The sequence below is a fragment of the Triplophysa rosa genome, linkage group LG2, assembly GCF_024868665.1.
Source record: "Triplophysa rosa linkage group LG2, Trosa_1v2, whole genome shotgun sequence".
NCBI lineage: Eukaryota > Metazoa > Chordata > Actinopteri > Cypriniformes > Nemacheilidae > Triplophysa > Triplophysa rosa.
In genome coordinates this window covers 3,054,656-3,074,371 of record NC_079891.1, presented here as the reverse complement: position 1 = coordinate 3,074,371, position 19,716 = coordinate 3,054,656, and the positions used below count along the sequence as shown (strand labels likewise).

Here is a 19,716-nt window from a genome sequence, read left to right as displayed (position 1 = left end):
TAACTAAATACTTTTTGGAGAGAGTAATTTATACAGTAATTTAATTACACTATTGAATATGTAATTAGTAACTAGTAATTAATTACTTTTTCAGAGTAATTTACCCAACACTGAAACTAAGGCAAAATGGCTGCATTCAATAGGAGGACTAAAACACGCAATTATTTGCTGAAACTACAAGCAGCTAGACTCGACGGTGATCCTTACCACTACCTTATGAATTACAAAGGAACCGGGTGTTCTTAGACACTGATGTGTTGCGCGGAATTGCGTTTAATGATATTGTAACTATTCATTTTGCCCAGTGTTTTACCACTCAAGCAGGCGCGTTCCGGCGTGCTTACGTGGGAAAGTGACGACACGTGCATACCCGCTATACACAGATATTTATAAACATTACCCACACACTAACGCTAACAGAAAAGTTTGCTTGCACTTTCACCAAATATATTGTATTTTTTCGGCTTTTAACAAATTAGAAAAAATGCCGTTGTGCACAACTATAATAATATTGTAATATTGAATTCTGATTGGTCAATTGACGTTATTTATAGTTTGTTATCCTTGTTAAATCATCATACGTAGATACATATCTTAAATATACTAGTTGTGTTATGATTTGGCTGCTTTTAAACGAAACATTTAAAAGTAAAACCAACGTTACAAACTGCACTGACAACTTGATTTCGGCACAAGACTCTTATTTTGAAGTTCCTGTGGCTGGGTCACGTGATCCAAACATCACCGCGAATCGTTTGATTTCGTGCTTCAGAAATACAGTGAATGCTCACTATAAACGTTTAGAAACCCAACGCATAATATCAGACCTTTGACACGAGAAGAGATAACAGTTGGTTTGTTTATTTATTTTGCCAGATTTTGACTCCAAAACCATACGGACATGTTATATCAGGCGGTTGTTGGCTTAGCTTAGGGTCTTATCTGTCGCCATGGAAACTGGGCTAACAAAAGTTGACCAGTCGTCATAAACCAGGGACCATGCAGTGAGCTGCTTGGAAAGCTATCACTTGATAAAATATTAGTTAAATTATTATTTTTCGTATCCCAACGTAGAATAACACACGGTACTTTTAAATGTATTAATACTTACTTGAGACTCAGGATGAACGTTGCATGTGCTCGTCTTCTCAAATGATAATATGTCTGAATGTCAAGATTGAAGATCCAAATTACGTGAGAATAAAATGAAAAAAGGAGGTCAAACGCGCAAAGGATCACCACCAGGCGGATTTAAATTGTCGAAGAGCGTCCAAGGCAAAGCTGCGTCTCCCAACGCCATCTCATGGCCGGAGACTGAGGATGGAGATCTTAAGGGTAATCCCAGTGATGATGATAATTCAGCATATCATAAAGTCGCCCATCACACATGCATTTACTCAAATATTTGCTTATAGACAAAAGAAAACACAAGGGAACAAGATACATCACTGAAGATCTGATCAAGAAATTGACCAAATGTGACAATTTAGCACTTGTGCGGACTCTTGATCTGTCCACATCGTTGAGTAATGACAAACAGTTTAGGGTAAGATTTGGACAGTGTCTGTTAAATCTAATGAAACTCTATATAGTTTAATCCATTATTGACACTGATCCCTGTGCTTTTATGTTTTTATAGTATATTGAAAACTTGGACAAGTGTGAGCATCTGCAGGTTCTCAACCTCAGTAACAACAAAATCGAGAAGATCGAGAAACTTGAGAAACTAAGCAAATTGCGGGAACTCCACGTTTCCAATAATGCAATACAGTAAGATATGACACTTGTTTTGGTGGTGTCAATGTACTTTTAAGTTGTTCAACGAATACTATTATACCTATTAAGTACTAGCTATTTTTATTAGTGTTGTAAATCAAAATGCAATGATAAGTTTATGTAACTACAGAAAAATTGAAGGTCTGGAGCACATGTCAAGTCTCCAGATTCTGAATTTTGCCTTCAACAACATTGAACATCTACCGATATGGCTGGCAAAGAAGCTCAGATCCCTTCAGACCATAAATCTACAGAGAAACAAGATATTCTCGGTGGGTCGTGTTTCTCCGTGCTTTTCACGAAACCAGTTCATGCCTATATTTTTTCATTATTCTGTATTTCGTCGCTGTCCTTCCAAAACCTCAGATGTCTAAATTTGCACGTTTTTCAGGAAATAGAAAAAACACTGTACTTTTTAAATGATTAAATACCGTGTTGTCAAAGTTGACAAGCACTTTTTAATACTTTTTATTGGTTAGATATTTGCAAAAACCAGTGACAAACATAAAGAGTGACTAATAATGATGATTTGTGGCAAAAAAAATGACCAAATATGGAGAAATGATGTTTCAGAAGGACAGCAGCGGTTTGCTTTATCCAGCTACTAGTCGCGATAAAGTGTCCATTGTGTCACATCCTACACAGTGTGGACTGATATTACGTTTTTTTGTGATCTAGCTCAATGAGATGGCTAAACTGAAGCCACTGAAGAACCTGACGAGTCTCACTTTAGCAGAGAACCCCGTTGCCGGCCTGCCCCACTACCACCTCTTCATGATCTTCCATCTGAGGTCACTGGAGATACTGGACGGACAGCCAATCAGTCCGCAGGAAAGAGAACAAGCACATCAGCGCTTTCACATGGGTACAACAATGCCTTCTACACATTTGTACAGTTGTCTTATGTAGCCTTATAGTCTGAGGCTGTCCCTGCTGTCCTCACAGAGGAGGTTGAGCGTCTGGAGCAAGACCTTGAGTTGAGATCTGAGGAGATTTCCAGGTTGCAGAGAGAGCAGACGGCAGCACTGGCAGAACTGGAGCGGCAGGAAAGAGCCAATCAAAGCCTGAGGCAGGAGAACAAGGAGCAACAGCGGAGCCACGAGGAGCTCAGGAGAGAACTGGACACTAAATCTGAACTGGTGGGTGATGTAGTCTTCACTGTCACCAACCACATTGTGGATAGGGCTGAAATGAGTTATTAAAACAGCCGTTCCTCGTGTCATTTGAATGTGCATGATGTTTCATCTTTCATGGAACATTAAAGGAGACATTTTTGATAAATGTCAGTCGGGTTAAAATCACCTATTGTGGTTTAAAGAAAAAAGTCCAATTGTTTTTTTAAATGTTTTTTGATTTGACTAAATTTGACATTTTGCTTTGAAGTTGGAAAGAAAGATATTTTAGAGCTGGTTGCAAGTCAATTGTGAAATCATGATAAATAGTTCAGACCATTTTCTTCTGAAGTAAATCTTATTAACCTTCTGATATTTTAATTTCTGTGTATTTTCCAAGTCTCTGAACTTGCACACTGAAAGTGCCCTCACAGTGCACGTCCAGTTCCCCAACTTTCCCTTTCTCTCTATTTCTAGCTAGTTTCCTGTTCAGGTCTCTCTTCTTCCTCCACACTTTTATCAGCTGCCGTAAAGGTACTTTGTAAGTCTTAGTCATCAAAAAACACAACGTCGTCCACTTTTTTTACCCTGTGTTGAACTGAACTTGAGTTCTTTACTGAAGCAGGGGTAGCATTAGGCTTTCTGAAATTTACACAGCAGATCAAAACACTCTACTGACATCTTGACGTCTGGAAGGAGGCATAAATCATTTTTGTTATGCTGACACCTGCTGGTGGAGATGTAGTGTCACACAATAGCAACAATTTAACCGTGAAATTTTTTATAAAAACAAACTTTTAGTTTATATAACACATAGGTGATATATTTCCTAAATTCCACAGTGAAAACAACTATGTGAAGTCCACAGGCATTAAACATGTGGACTTAAAGGGACAGTTCACCCAAAAATAAAAATTCTGTCATTATTTACTTTGTTGTGATGAACACCGAGAAAGATATTTGGAAGAATGCTTGTAACCAAACAATTCTTGGCAAAAATGGTAGTCAAAAGTGCCCCAGAACCGTTTGCCTTCCTACATTCTTCAAAATATCTTCTTTTTGTGTTAAACAGAACAAAGACATTTATAAAGCAATTTTTCCTATTATGGTAGTCAATGGTGGCCAAGAACTGTAAATGGAGGGTAAATGAAGACAGAATTTTATTTTTTTGGGTGAACTGTTCCTTTAAACGTCAAAAGTATCTTCTCTCTGTTTAGCGCACTGAAATCTTTCAAGCTCTATATTCTTGTGTAAACTGTCTGCTTGTCTCTCTCCACCTCTGCTCTTCATTCCCACTTCAATCTCAGCCTCCACTTTCCGCTCCTCTGCTGGATTCTCTGTGTCAGGTATCTGTCCAATCTGTTACCCATAAGCCACTGCTCAGCGTATGATGTCCACATGATGTTTTCTGTGATTTCAGGTGCACATTATGTCGTCCTGTGCTAGACTGTCATGTTGATGGTATGGCACTGCCATGATCTTTAGCATGTTTCGGTTCTGTATGTACGATTATTTGTGTGTGTATATTGTCTCAACAGTTTTGTGTACAAGTTACTCAAAGCTCATTTTGTGCTGAGAGGTTTGTGACTTCATGGTCCAATGATCTGTTTCTCACTGAACAGCTAAAGCAGAAGACGGTGGAGTTGACCCGGGCCTGTCAGAAACACTATGAGCTGGAGCAGGATCTGGCCTTTCATAAAATAGATGCCAAGTTTGAACCTCTTCCGTTTTCTCCAGACCCTGTAAGTTTTATTAGTGTTATTTATTAGGGTTGCGTAATTGAGTTGGGTTGAATATTCCTGGCTCTTCGTGTTGATCAGGAGGTGGAGATGGAGAACCTTTCTAGTGAGAGTCCTTACATTGGAAAGGCTCGACAGAAACGAAACGTCACATTCGCTTCAGACAAAAAGAGAACACGAGACCTGAAGCAGGACCTGTCGGAAACAGACAACCCAGCATCTGATGATATGTTCAGACATGCTCAGCTTAGAGGTACAAGTGTTCAAGGGCATTATGTCCTCATAATATTATAGACTATAAAGTTGAAAAATTGTCATCTGTATATTTGCACTTTTCCTAACACATGCCCTGCTTTTAGCCGAGGAGCGACTGCAACAATTACATAAAGACATTGAGGAGAAAGAACAGCAAATCCTCAGAGCCAGCGAGGAGCTCCAACAGCTGGAGGAGACGCTTTCACAAAGAAGGGTGAGATTTGTCCTTTTAAACATATTCTTTTAACTGTATATCAATTGACAATCGGGAATGAATTAGTTCATTTGTCTTTGATTAAATATAAGATTAAGGTGTCATTTGGTTCTTTTGCACACAGATCTGTGAAGCGGAGAAGGATCAGGTCAGACAGGAGCTTCAGAGGAGAATACAGAGACTGGGAGTACTGAGAGAAGAGATGAAGACGCTGGAGAAACAGCTGGACAGACAGAGCACAGAGAAGACTCAAGCGCAGGGTGAAATGGAGCAGATGCAGAGTATTCTGGACAGCCTGGATCCCAGTGACCCCAGATATGTCAGTGTCATTTTTACACATTATCACGCTATTTGAACTATATCGCAATAAAGACACAGGGATTGTACAACTTTGCATTTACATACTTATGGTGTATAAAGTCACATTTCGGGTATGGGTCACCATATCTGACAAATAGGTCACTTTCACTAAAGGGTATGGGGTGTCACAACATACCAATGATATTAAAAACCATGCTTATCCATAATATATTAATACTAGACATATGAGAATATTGTAAAATATTCAGCACCAGTTTAATATTTTGATTTAAGAGCCACAATGGTTCAAAAACTCCTTCTCTCCTCCTTGTGTGATTCATAAAAAAGAGAAAACTCTAAAAAATTGTGATGAATTTGACTATTGTGTGACGCAGTATTATTTACAATTCAATGCATATTGTATTAATATCATTATTGTGAATTATCTTGGCTATAATAATCGTGTAGTCAGTCTGATATTCTGAGTGCCTGATTTACACATTTACTGCATTCAAGGTATAGTGTGTCGTGGGAATCATACTGAAGGTGATATAGAGGCAAAAATGACTGCTTTAATTATTTAGTTTAATAAAAGAATACTTTATTTTGCAGTAGTTGATTTTATAAAAGCAAAAAGATACTTAAAGGAGCAATGTGGAGATTTTAGCAGCATCTAGTGGTGAGGTTGTGAATTGCAACCAACGTCTCACTCCACCCCTTCCCCTTTCAGAGCACTAGGGATAACGTATTTACGAAATGCACTCTGTAGAGAAGTTTGTCCGTTCAGGGCTACTGTAGAAACAACATGGAGAATTCCACGCAAGGGGACCCACGGTGTGTGTAGATAGAAATAGCTCATTCTAAACATAACGCTCCATTGTGTAAGGTCTTTATTCACCTCTGAAGACATAGTTATGTGTGTTATATTGCATTTCTGTCAGTAGATCCTTCTAAATATTAGGTTGTGTGAATATAGTCAAAAAGGATGGAAGGATGTTACTTGCAGGGAAAGATAAAGATGTTTTTCAACCGCTGTTACTTTTAACACTCAAGCGTGAACAATCACACTTCAGTGAGCCTTCGAAGGGCACCACAAGCGGTTGAATGATCTGTTTTTTTCAGATGTGAAAACATTGAAAGCACACTAAAATTGGACTTTAATCAGCATTCTTGCATTTATTGCAGATTGAATTCCATTCTAGTGTTTGTTGAATTCGAACAAAAGCACTGTTGAGTGACATAAAGTCACCGGACAGAAAGACTGACTTGCCAAGTACACAAAAGCATGAAAATCATTTTAAAGTGGTCCATTAATGTTTTCCAGAGCTGTATAACAAGTGTATTTCTTTCTCATATCAATCATTGTATTTGTTTAGCATGCAGACAGTACAAAATGAGTCTCAATCAATGTGTTGTGCCTCCTCCCTAACAACAAAGTCGACTATTATAAGATGACGTTCCCTACGGAGTTCATCATTTCCATCCCTTGACGCTCAGGATTAGAGACCACTGACTGCAATGCATATGGTATGAAATAAACTCCCTGTCTCTTTAAGAAACAAGGGAGCACTTGTGTCCTCGGGGAAGCCTGTTGTTGCTGTGGGTGGAGCCAAAGAGGTTCCTCACTCCCTGCCTGCCCCAGGCTTCAGGCACTGATTGGCTGAGAGGGAAAGTTTCCTGTGTTGATTCAAAGAGTGGAAAGAGTGCAGAAGAGGAGGGGCGGGGAGGGATGTCCAAAGGAGGGGGCGACTTTACTGATAGTTGTACACTGAAGACAAAAGCTTTCAAGTTTAGAGTAGAGAGCAGCCTTTAAAGAGACAGCAAATGCTCTCTTTCTGCACAAAGATTCCCCGGCACACCTCCCGTGGCAGCAACAGAGCAAAACTGGACATGTAGAGAAAGCATAAGAGATAGCAGCCGCACCGCTATAGTAAGTACCCCACCGGGGCTCATTGTCGCCTGCTGTCAAACTGTTCCAGTTTAAGGCTGTTGAAGTTGTTTGTAGACATGATTATTGCTAACTATGTCAACTTTATTCTTTTTTTAAGTTTATCATTGCAGTCTGGTGTGTTTCAGGACTTTTAGTGCTTTTCACTTTTTTGTTTTCAACAGGAAATTGCAAAGGACTTATGGCATGAATTGCGTGTCTTACATATTTTACATGCTTGTGTTATGTTTGAAAGCAGTTTGCGTGAATGCTCAGCATTCTTTAACCCACTTTCAACAAAACAAGTGCCTTGGAGTGTACAAAAGAGTATTCGCTGTGTGACTAATGCATTATGTGTAAATAATGTTTAGTGAAAGCATTAAAAGTGCTGGGAAGGAAGGAGAAGTGAAGGGGTGGAGAAAGTACAGAATGCAGAAGTCCACGACTGTTTTATTTCCACTTTAAAAAATGTATATGTTGAATAAACCCTATTTTTATTTAATGTAATTTATTTAGATGTTTCCAGGATATTTCAGGTCAGCATTTTTTTCAGTGTAGATCAGATCTGCATAGCTTTGATTTGGACAAACAGCTTTAAACTTGTTAATAATAAAAAAGCTTGTATTTGTAAAGGGTTTGGGTGAAAATAAAAAGCCAGCCATTGCAGCGATAGTTCGCCTAAAATACAAATTCCGTCATCATTTATTCAGCCTGTATTCAACAACACAAAAGAAGATATTTTGAGAAATGTCCCTGTGGTTTTGTGTCCATTACATGGAAGTCAATGGGGTGCAATGTTGTTTGGTTACCAGCGTTCTTCGAAATGTCTTCTTTTGTGTTCTACAAAAGAAAGAACGTCATACAGGTTTGGAATGGGGTGAGAATGAGTAAATGATGAAAGAATTATAATTTTGGGGTGAACTATCTCTTTAACATCCTGTCTCAAAATGATGTAGAATGTTTTGTAAAAATGATTCTGCACACCAGAAGAATCACTCGGCTCTTTCTCTCTCTCTGTCTTTACATCCTCAGGCCCATGTGAAGGCTCGGCTGTCCAGGACGACACAGCTGCTGGCCATCATGAGCCGAAAACATCAGGAGCTGGAGAGCAGGCTGGATGATATGATCACACGCATCCACAAGGAAACGCAGGAAATCAAAGAACTGGAGCAACAACTTACTGATGGTGAGAAACTTTGTCAAACTTCATACTGATGGATGCATTATTCATTATTACCTGAATTGTGTAAAGATTGGGGATTTCTAACTTATTTATGGATGATGATGAATGTATTAAAATTGTATCTTTATATTGCAATACTGTAGGTGATGCCACAGTGGTATTGGAGTAGTCATTTAAAACATCATTTTTAAATTAGGAATCATTTCTTGTAATGATGAAAAATATGAAATGCACCTTCAAAGTCAACGGTGAGCATGAGATCTTTTAGGAAGAACTTTCGAAACCTATACTGATGTTGAACATCTTCCATTCCTCAGGTCAGATCGCTGCAAATGAAGCTCTAAAGCGTGACCTGGAGGGCATCATCGCAGGTCTCCAGGAGTATCTGCAGGGGGTGAAAGACCAAGCACGAAGAGCCCAGTGTGAATGCAGACGTCTACTGAGGGACAACGACGGTCTACAGCGCCTCCTACATGAGAAGGATCAGCAATGCACGCATCTGGAGATAGAAGCAAGGAGTGCAGAGAGCAACCAGGAGGTGGGAATCAGTTTCTGACATTATAATCATTTAGCAACATGTTGGTTCTCCGAGGTGAAACTGAGCGTTGTGGGTTGTTTGGTTGTAGGAGTTAATGCGTCAGCAGCAGGAATTGGAGGATCTGAGGAAGGAGAATGAGGAGCTCCGGCAGGTTCAGGGGCAGGTCAGTGAATACGAGACGGAGCTGGAGACACAGCTGCAGGAGAGAGATGCACAAGCCACACAACTGAAGGAGGAGCTGGACAGACTGCGTCGACTCAGTCAGGTAGGAAATCATTTTTATACAGACGGCAGATGCTTTTGTCCAAAGTGACCTACAGTGCATTCAAGCTATACATTTATTATCATACAGAATTTATACAGAATATTTTTTGGTTGTCTGCATTTCCAGATGGAGCACTCTGCACTACAGGCGGAGCTTCAGAAGGAGCGGCAGGCTAAAGAGAACGCTTTAACTCAGATGCAGATGGCTACCGACAGAGAGCTGGAGAATGCGGAGCTACTGCAACAGGTCAACACCCTTCAGGTGTGTTACTAGAGATTTAGATTTTATACCAGGATAATGTGTGCTCTGTGCTGTTTGTCTGCATTTCGTTGCCATTCTGGATGACCAGAAGGGTAGGTTTCTGGCCCCTGGGAGCCCACTTTACTTAAAGGTCCAATGTGTCATTTTGTGGAGGATCTATTGACAGAAATGCAATATAATATACATAACTATGTGTTCAGAGGTGTGTAAAGACCTTACGTAATGAAGCGTTATCTTTTGATTACCTTAGAATGAGCTATTTCTATCTACAAGGTCCCCTTTACTTTATGTTGTTTCTACAGTAGCCCTAAGCGGACAAACTGCTCTACAGAGTGAGTTTCGTAATTATGTTCGACGACATCTTAGTTCTGTGTCAACCGTTGTTGTGCTTCGAAAGGATGGGGTGTAGTGAGCCTTTGGTTGCAATTTGCAACCTCACCACTAGATGCCGCTAAATTTCAGAGTCTAGTCGTTGCTGCTTTATTCACATGGATAAATGATGCAACCTGCGTCAACAACATTTGCAGGAGATCATTTGTGCGAGAAACTGAACTTTATTTACATCATTATTACCTTTATACCTGCATCGTCATTATTACCTTCTGCTTGTTGATGTGCTGGATACCTCCAGTGAAAACCCCAAATCTAATTCACTGCCTGTACAATTCATTCACAGGAGGAGAAAGACTTTCTGAAGGTTAAGGTAGACACTCTTCAGGAGGAATTGGAGCAGGTCAGGGACAACCTGCTGTGTCCGGTGCGTGTGTGTAAACATCTCGAGGAGTTAAAGCGAAGCATAGCTGCGGGACAGGCAGAACTGAGGTACAATGCATCAGCAGGTTAAAAAAAGTGATTTGTCTAGCTAGCTACAGGTCCATCGAGCAGATAGTGAAATGAGTTGGTTTTCCATCCAAACGCATTAGCTTTGAAGATCTTGGAGAAGCCGTGAACAAGAGTCTCATGGAGCTGCAACAGGAGGTTCATCGTGTGGTATCAGCAGCCCAGAGAGATCGAGATGAAGCCCAACAGAGTCAGGACACACTCGCTGGTGAGATGAAGGCCCTCAGAGAGAGACTCCGGTGGTACCAGGAGAGATATCAGATGGAACGGAATCAGGTGAGAGACCTGTTGTTTTTAATGCTCACATTCTTTAATAGCAGGCCTGAGTTGAATGTGATGCTGATCTCCCTGTGTTGATTTCAGCAGGCGGCAGAGAGGCGGGGTGAGGAGGCGGAGCTCCGAAGATTGAAGGAGGACCTAGAAGACACCCATGAGCAGCAGTACTTGATGCTGAAGCGTCTAGAAGATACAGAAATGGAAAGGGACCATCTGCTGGCTGAACTGGAGGAGCAAGAGAAAGAGGTGCACATGATTCAAATGAAATTCAAATTAAGTTTAAACATTTAGGTTCACAGTCATTTCACATTTTTTATTATTTTGACAGTGCGGTGAATCAATATTTACTCACCGTTATGTTATTCCATCCCAAAATGTGAATTTATTAATGAGTTTGATAGCTGTGGTGACATGCTGTTGTCCTTGTGGGTTGATAAAGGATAAATAATGACAGAATTGGATTTACCGGGTGTGTGTTTTTTTTATTTCTAGATGAAGGTCGAGGAAAGTCAGACTCAAGGGCAGTTGGAATCTTTAAGTCTTGAGTTGCAGAAGCTCAAGAGATCATTCTCCACGACTGACAGGATGGCTGCTCAACAACTCAACGCTGCCAAAGACAAACTTCACTCTCTCCACAGCACTATAGGGAAGATACATCTGAAGAGAACAGCAGTAAGTCACAGTGATGTGTGGTATCACTGTCTAAAAATGGACATAGTCTAATGCCCTGTTCACATTACACTGCAAGTTGCCAGGGGATGGCGGTTAGGTCGCTAGTGGGCGTTCCCACTACTGGTGACGCTCACTGCAGGAGCTAAGAGGAGAAGAATCACATCAGCTCCCATCTTCAATCCTAATGGCTGTCGCTACCAAAGGTCACTCTTCATTTGCATAAAGTTAAACATTTCTCAACTTGTCGCGTCATCTGGTCGCCAACAGTCGATACTGCTCGTGTCACCGGAAGTCGCCAGCTCTCCATTGAAATGAATGGGACCATGTCGCTTGTAATGTGAACGGGGCATTAGAAGATAAAGATGGCATGTGTGTGTGTCTCATTAGCTATGAAATGTCTTTATGGTTAAACATTAAAAACAAACATTTTAGAAGATTTTTGATGCTCCTCATAGATAAGATGTCCCCAGTAATACACTGACACAAAATTGTGTTTAGGATGCAGAGGAGTTGGAGAACACCAAACTTCAAGCTGCTCAAGCCATTCAGGACTTGACCAATGCTGAAGCTGAGATCCAGGTTCTCCAAAATCTTCTGAGAGATAGGGTAATGCATCTACTGTAAATTCTCAGACTGTCACGTTCACTGCTGCTATATATTCACGTTTATCTTGTTTGTAGTTTCATGAGACAGATGGGAACCACCACAGTGTCTCAGACTTTCAACAGCAAGAACTGGACAGATTAAACCAAACCCTGAAAAAACAACAGGCCCAGACCAAACGCCTCAGAGATCAGCTAGCTCAAGCCAATGAAGGTTGGTTTGCATCGTTTTCATTATAATAGCCTTATACAGTACATCATAGCCATGAATACAAGATATATTGTGATCTGTTTAGCAAACAATGAAAATCTGCAAGAGCTGCTGGAGGAGATTGGAGCTCTGAGGGAAACTCTACTGCAGCAGAATAACTTCCTGTCAAGTTTAGGAGATCCCAGCCCGAACGCTGGGTATTGGTACTATGTACCGTCAAATCAAAATGTAAGACATTATATTTCTCATGTTAAATGTGTTCTTCAACCGGTTTTATATAATAAGCCGCACATTTTTCATCTTCAGGCTCCTAGTCTGGGATCTCAGGGCACACAGGACTCGGGGTTAGGCTCTGCGCACCCTCAATCTCCAGACAAAGGTCGACGGCCCAGAGCACACAGGGACCGAAGACCACCTGTTAATGGAGGATACTGGGTCCATTCTCCACATCCACAAACTCACGCCAGAAGAGGCAGGGTTTTAATTGCATATTCTATCTCTCAAGATGAAGATCATGTCACACAAAGCTTCATCTTTATTTTCATGTTATGACTCCACAGATGCTCAGGTGTTCAGAGACAGCGGAAGAGAGAGTGATGTGGAAGGTCTGTCTCCTCTCGCCAACACCGCTGGATTCACTCCTGTTCCTCCCGCTGGCTCAGTTATGTACGATCACCCTGTGCCTGGCCTTCCCATTGGCTCCAGCACTGTTCTGTATGGGCCGCCCCCTGATGGAGCCAGGCTGATGTACGGCCCCCCTCCCGGCGGTCTTACGGTTCCTTTGGTGCCCAATGGAACACTGCACTGTAATGTGCCGGGACATCAGGACTTGGCGAGTTGCTTTTTATCATTAAATTATATTACAACATAAATATGGTCACTGTGTTCATGTTTAATATGATAACTATATTAAATAGAAACGGGTAAAAAATGTCGGTTAAGATGATTGTTTGAATCGGTGCAGGAGCGAGATCTGAAGAATGCAGAGCGCAGGTTGAAAGATGAACGTGCTGATAGAGTTCACGGTGAGAAGGAGCATTTGGCGCTTCAGGAGAAAACAGCAGATCTGCAGCGGGAAATAAAGCGACTCCGCAGGGCCGTCCACACGCTAAAGCACCACACGTCAGTGCAACTCCAGCCTCGCGTTATTCTATATCAACTAGTTCTGTTATAAATACATTTATTCTCACTGCAAAGTGCCTTTCAATTGTTTGGTTCATTAGGAGCAGGCTGGAAAGCTCCGTATCTCACACGGAGGATGAGCAATGTGTGTCAGGAGAGGTGGCGTGTGTGGAGAAGACCCTTCAGAAGCGCAGAGCGGAGCTCAGAGAGGCCGACAGACTTCTGCTTGAGGCCGAGACCGAGCTCAGAGACACCAAAGACAAAGTCTGACATCATTCAGACTTCATTATGTACATGACATGTCTACTTAAACTTTCTGTTAGAAGAATGCTAACGATCTCATGCATGTGTGCGTTTGTAGACTAAAGAAAGCATGCAGAGTTATAATGAGGCCAGGAGACGGGTGGAAGAGACAGAACGAGACCTGGTGGAGATGGAACAGAGAGCTCGAGACAACGCCACACAGCTGGTGCACAGTAAACAACAGCTCAGGTAACACTGAAGTTGTTTTGTTCTAGCTAGTTGCAAAACTGTTATGTAACGTAAATGTTCTACTGCAGAAATCTTCAGGAGGAAGTTCTGGAGCTGCAGAAACAGAAACAGGAGCAAGAACACACACTGCAGGAGGTGCAGGAGATAATCGCACGTCACGACGCACATTTTCAAGAAGTCAACAGAAAGCTGGAAATAGCGACTGACGGGTGCTCCGGGCGCTTCTTTTCATTTAACTACCGATTGTGTGAAATGATAAACTCGTGTGTTTTTATTGAAATGTCTGTGTGTTTTGATTTTCTTATAGACTGGAGACTGTTCAGAATGAGCTGAAAGAGACACAGAACCTTGAAGCAAAACTCCTACAGAGCTGCAGAGAGGCGGAAAACAACCTAACACAAAGGCAAACACAACTGGACGAGACCAGCGACCAGGTAACACACAGTTAAAAAAGTGCTTAATGCAAATACATACTTTCAAGACTTTTTGTTCAAACTAAGCTTTAAAACAATAGTCAAAAAGAATACCTGAAGTTCATTTTCAAGATCATGTTAATGTGTCTGAGTGTCTCAGAAGCTGTTTTTGTGGGTTACAGGTGGAGTTGCAGCAGAAAGAGCTGTCGTTGCTGGACAGGAAGCTGGAACAATGGAAACAGGAAGAGGAGGTGCTAAGAATTAGTGTGGAGAAGTACAGGCAGGGTCTGTTAGATGTGCTCAGACAGGGAGAGGAGGACGTCCACAGCTTACATCAGCGCATTCAGGTCTGTATTGAATCACACTGAACAAAATATAAGTGAAGTGGGTCAATACTTATTGAGAAAATATAAGAGAAGTGTGTCCAAATTTAATAAACGTCCAAACTGTATGGGTAGGAGCTACGTGTGGATGTACAGACTCTGGCCGTACAGAAGGGAGAGCTGGACTCTCAGCTGTCCGAGAGGAAGAGCAGACTGGCTCAGTGTAAGACAGATCAGCAAGAAGAAGAGGAAACCCTGCATGACCTTACATCAGCTACCAACAAACACAAAGCAGGTGTGTTCCATAAAAATACAATCTTAAAGGATAGCTCTAATATTACAATCTGAATGGATGAGTTCAAATAAGCTTTAAAACAGCCAAGACCTGTGACCACCAGGGTGACAAAACGTATGAACAAAATTGGGACAGTGCTGATTTTACAAGCTAGATCCCAATGGAGTTACAGTCGGGACACTGTTTCAATAACAACATAATAGCTCAAATTTAGGTTTGACTTACTATAGTGTCCAAATAAGGGTCCAGTCTTTACTATTTAACTATACTTTTTAAACATTGCTTTTAATTTAAATCAAATCAAATTTAGGCTTGAACTAAACGAAAATTAGTTCAAAAGTTAAGGGACTAAAATTGGAACTAAATAATCTAACCTTAAACCTATAGACCATTATATCTGACGCGCGCGCCAGGACAGCAGTTAACTTGCGGTTTGTTTATCTGTCTGGCTAGTGTCTAGTAATGTAACTATTTATATTTAATTTCATTTATGTAAATACTTATTATATTATTATTTTATTGTATAATCATTTATTCAATAAACAATTTGTTGAATGGGTCTCTAGTTTTGTCGCATTTAAAGAAACCGTATGGGACATTGACATCTAGCGGTTGAGCATGGTATCGCAGTCTAAATTTAAAATATTGGAGAGGCCAGTTTAACAAAGTAATGCGGTTTATTTTGCTTTTTTATAAAAACTAATCTACAAGCACTCTGTTGTTTGCGAATGTGTACCGGAAGTTAAGGGCAGTCCACGAACGCATTTTGATTTTAGTTTTATTAGATTTTTAGTTTTTGTGTTCATTTTAGTTAAAGTTTTAGCAATTTTGGTATATGCTTTTGTCATTTTATAATTTATTGGTTTATTTTTAATAATGCTATATAAGATTAATTAATTTTTATTTTAGTTTTGGTTTATTATTATAATTTTACTGCTTTAAACTTACTTTATTTTTGAGGCAACATTTCAAATTTTCATGGAGTTATGTTTTTCCATTAATTTTCAGGTCAATATTTTATTTGATTTCAATGAACAAGAACGTGTTCAAAATTTTAATTTTAGTAAACTAAAATAACCTTGATGCGCACGTTTGTTTATGTTGTTGCTTTGAAATTGTCTATATAGCAATATTAAAAATAAATAAAATAATAATTAATAAGAAAATGACATAGGCACATAACAAAATTGCTACAATAACTAAGATAAAAAATATGAAAACAAAAGCTAACACATAATAAAACAACAACAAACAAACAACATTTAAATAACTGTTGTCCAAACACCAAATTTGTCCATTTTCAATAAACTTAAATCACACCAGGCTGGATTTAAACTAACCATTATCGTTTAACTAGCACATAGAAAAATGTAATAATGTTGTTTACCTTACAAATTCATGTTGGGGTATGTACATTTGTATAATGTTTGTAGAGCTGAAGCATGTGTTGGAAATGGTCCATCTGGAGTCATCAGAATTAGAGGGTGTGAAGATCCAGCACAACCAGAAGTTGGACCAGCTTGAGAAGAGCCAGGAAACTCTACTACAGGTCAGTTCTGTAGAAGGTCTGTACTCATTTTTTGATATGCAAAATGATGACATGCACATTAACATGTGAGTGTACGCTGCTCAGGTGCTCGTGGAGCTCCAGCGTGTCCATGAGGAGTTGCAGGAGCAGAATGGAGAAGCCGAGAGACAGAGGACACTGCTGGAGAAAGAGAGAGAGGAGCTTCACGCACTCCAACAAAAAAACCTAGATCTACAACGGCAAACAGACACAGCAGTCCAAGAGCGGAGCGGCCTGCAGGAACAGTGCAAAAACCTGGAAGCCAGACGTATGCATGCTCAGAGGTAACAGGGCGTTAACAGATCGGGATGGCTAATCGGATGGGCTTCATGTTTTTGTTGTGTCTGAAATGAATTCTCTTGTCAGGTGTCTGGAGGCTGCAGAGAAGGCGGCAAGGACCGCACAGACAGAGCTTGACAGACGTCAACAGGACCAGAAACATGCACACGAGCTCCAGCAGGAGATCCACAGAGACGCCGCAGCCAAGCTTGAAGGTCTGTGCTGTTCAACGCCATTACATCACCATGACAACAGCTCGTACGGTGCGTGTTTATGAACACCGTTATAATATGTGCTTACTCACGCTCAACTGCTCGTTCAAACCCACAGAGGAGGTGAACAGACTGAAGAAACAGCTCGTGGAATCTCAGACTCAGTTCGATGAGATCAGAGAGGTGAGTTTAATGCACATCTCTGCAGTTTTAGCGTTTATTGTCGTACAACACAAAACATGTTGGACTTGTTCAGGAGGTGAAGACTGCAAAGAAGCAGCGAGACGATCTTGTGAAGCAGCAGATCGATCAAAAATCTGAACTGGAGGAGAAGATCAAGAGGAGACAACAGAAGCTGGACAAACTGGGACAGCAGCTGCAGGAGCTGAAAGCACGAGTGGCCGAGAAACAAACACAGCTTGAAAAGCAAGACAAGGTGACAGAAGAAGTCAAAATAACAGACGAGATCTCTTTAATATCTCAGTTATGTCTCCTAGTGATTTTACCCATTTGTGAGGGGTTTTAGGCACTGTGGTAAAATCAATGTAATGCACAGTTTCACATACATTCATCTAAATAAGAGTAATGAAGGATATTTGTGTCCTGTGTACAGCTGATCAGAGTTCAGCAGCAGGAGAGCAGTGATCTGGAGCAGCTTCACAGACTGAAGCAGCAGACGCTGCAGTCGCAGCTGCAGGCAGTAGAGGGAGCTCTCGCCCTGAGGCTGGAGCAGGTGCAGCAGGTCACAGCTGCAGCCTCAGAAATGCAGGTGAAGCAGGTGGATAAACATGCAAGTACAGTGATAAGATGGTAATTTGTTATAACATGGTAATGAATAATTACCTAGTAGGTGTACTCCAAGGAATACCATGGTACTACAATATCCCAACATACTGAAATAACGTACTGTGATTCTCCTTTTGTACTTTTGTTCGAGCCAAAAAAATTAAAAAGCAGGCAACTCTTAAATTTTGTGTTACACCAATCCAATAATAACAGACTAAAAGTATTACACATTTTTATTAGGAATTCTCCGTTTGGCTTTTACTGTAAAGCTACTTTATAGCCTATAAAAGCTTGAAACCAGCAAACTGACTTCATTTCAGGATCGTGCACAGCTCCAAAGAGAACTGCTGATTGTGGAAAAAGACACTCAAGAAAACCATAAACAAGCCAGGACGCCGCAGGAACAGCTCAGCACCTTTTCCCAAGAGACGCCCGGCCTTAAAGACACGGTACAAACAGGAAACAGCAGAGATTGTAGATAAACATCTTATTATTCCAGCCGAACTTGTTTGGTTGATTATAGAAGGACTTGTGTTGTGTGGTGATGGGGGTAAGATTAGTAAATGTCATCTCTCAGCTGCAGGAAGACAGCATTGGACTGGGTGACATTAGGGACACAGTGCCGCCCGTGAGGTCACGGGTGAAAGCGGAGGTGGACAGCGGGGAGGTGAGGGAGCTCGAGTCGCCCTCCAGCATCTCCTCAGATACAGACAGTCTGAAGGAGAACCATCTTTGTGTTACGCTCGCTGGGAGGAAACCAGGCTACAGCACTAAGGTACTATTTGCATGATTTATTTGATTTATAAACATATCAATCCAAAATAAAAGATCTGCTATTATTAAAGTAAGTCATTGGCATTGATGATGATGTAATTGTGCTGCAAACAGGATGAGCAGTGGCGTGGCGATGCACTTAGGGAGAGACTCAGACAGCAAGAAGACCATTTAAAGGTACAGTAATAATAAATGATTAAAAAAAAAAAATGATTGAATATATTCTTAGAAATATATAACATATATTTGGGTGAACTACTCTATTGAATGGGCTGTGCTTTGGACTTTAAGATGTTTTTTGCCATCCAACCAGGTCCAGCTACGCAGACGCATGTTCTCCCAACAGGAAGCTCTGAGTCAACGCCGACTAGAGGCCGAAGGCAGCATTCAGGGTTTGCGCAGACATGTCGACAAGTTAGACCAGCTCCTGTGCAACTCTACCAAAGACTCCTCATAGGCCCTACTCGAGGAATCAGGAGGACATCTTTAGCACAAACGCAATTGTTAGTAAAAGGTTCCTCTGAAAATTGTGCATATACTGTGTAGTAACCTCGCAACACATGTCAAGAAGGAAGTTCTAATTCGTTTTCTTTATTTCTGTCAGATTATGAAACCAAGCGGTTATAGAGACGTGCAGATCTGGTCAGATGAGCCGTTAATCTAAGCCAGACAAAGAGCAAGGAAAACAAAGAAATGATTGTGACAGATTTACCATGGAGTGATTAGATTCTTGTGTTGGTCACAGCAGTCTCGGCCTTCTTTAAAGCAAAAAAGTCGGTTGCAATCAGCACTTTCCATATACAAATGAGGAAACTGAAACTTGAGGTAAAAACTAAGGGCGGTGGATGTTTAACTCACTACCTCAGTTTAGGTTTTCTATTGTTTTTAGAGATACGAAGCCATTTACAGATTTTAAAACAGTTATTTTTAACACTGAAACTGTGATTTGCCTTTTTATACTTACATTAAACAAAAGCCAAGAAAACAGTTTTCTACTTCACGCGGCGCTGTGCAGACCATTCGGCGAAAGACATCGAAGTATCGCGAGAGCGCTCGGAAATGTCAACGTTCGGAATCGCTTTCGCGATACCTCGCCGTCATGCACGGTTTGGTCTGCGCTACGCCGCTCTTTGTTTTATCGTGAGGCAATTCACACGTTTGTTTAAGGCTTACGATTTAAATGTTCCTTACGTATTTATAATGACTATCACCTTGTATTCATGATATGCAAAGTATTTATTACAGCGCGCCTCTTTGTGTACAGTTTGTGCATTTGTGTCAT

The 19,716-nt window shown here is 40.8% G+C and overlaps 1 protein-coding gene across 4 annotated transcripts; it reads left to right on the top strand.

The window, feature by feature from the left end:
• The first annotated feature begins 782 nt into the window (after positions 1-782).
• cntrl (centriolin) lies at positions 783-19,625 on the top strand. Of its 4 annotated transcripts, XM_057320807.1 has the most exons (42): positions 783-1,335; positions 1,416-1,546; positions 1,640-1,770; positions 1,907-2,048; positions 2,455-2,641; positions 2,722-2,915; positions 4,196-4,234; positions 4,511-4,630; positions 4,709-4,880; positions 4,987-5,096; positions 5,221-5,415; positions 8,356-8,509; positions 8,824-9,044; positions 9,133-9,309; positions 9,436-9,570; positions 10,247-10,392; positions 10,494-10,686; positions 10,774-10,932; positions 11,179-11,358; positions 11,857-11,964; positions 12,039-12,174; positions 12,257-12,399; positions 12,478-12,643; positions 12,732-13,003; positions 13,136-13,293; positions 13,395-13,557; positions 13,655-13,785; positions 13,854-13,994; positions 14,093-14,219; positions 14,381-14,545; positions 14,657-14,816; positions 16,250-16,365; positions 16,450-16,667; positions 16,750-16,925; positions 16,993-17,057; positions 17,131-17,310; positions 17,488-17,652; positions 17,981-18,109; positions 18,238-18,435; positions 18,549-18,611; positions 18,748-18,937; positions 19,039-19,625. In XM_057320807.1, the coding sequence occupies exons 1-41, from the start codon at positions 1,206-1,208 to the stop codon at positions 18,889-18,891; spliced, it is 6,240 nt and encodes a 2,079-aa protein (XP_057176790.1). In that variant the 5' UTR covers positions 783-1,205; the 3' UTR covers positions 18,892-18,937; positions 19,039-19,625. The 4 variants fall into 4 exon arrangements, with proteins under 4 accessions (XP_057176790.1, XP_057176799.1, XP_057176808.1 ...); XM_057320816.1 differs by having other exon boundaries at positions 17,488-17,643; positions 18,748-19,625; XM_057320825.1 differs by lacking the exons at positions 783-1,335; positions 1,416-1,546; positions 1,640-1,770; positions 1,907-2,048; positions 2,455-2,641 and adding an exon at positions 4,309-4,349 and having other exon boundaries at positions 2,896-2,915; positions 18,748-19,625.
• Positions 19,626-19,716: the final 91 nt, after the last annotated feature.

What these genes read in the sequence shown, in the direction of transcription:
- cntrl (XM_057320807.1), top strand. Translation starts at nt 1,206, where the DNA reads ATGAAAAAAGGAGGTCAAACGCGCAAAGGATCACCACCAGGCGGATTT. An exon ending in GCTAGCTCAAGCCAATGAAG is followed by an intron (nt 12,175 to 12,256) that starts GTTGGTTTGCAT and finishes TGATCTGTTTAG; the next exon opens with CAAACAATGAAAATCTGCAA. An exon ending in GCTTACATCAGCGCATTCAG is followed by an intron (nt 14,546 to 14,656) that starts GTCTGTATTGAA and finishes CTGTATGGGTAG; the next exon opens with GAGCTACGTGTGGATGTACA.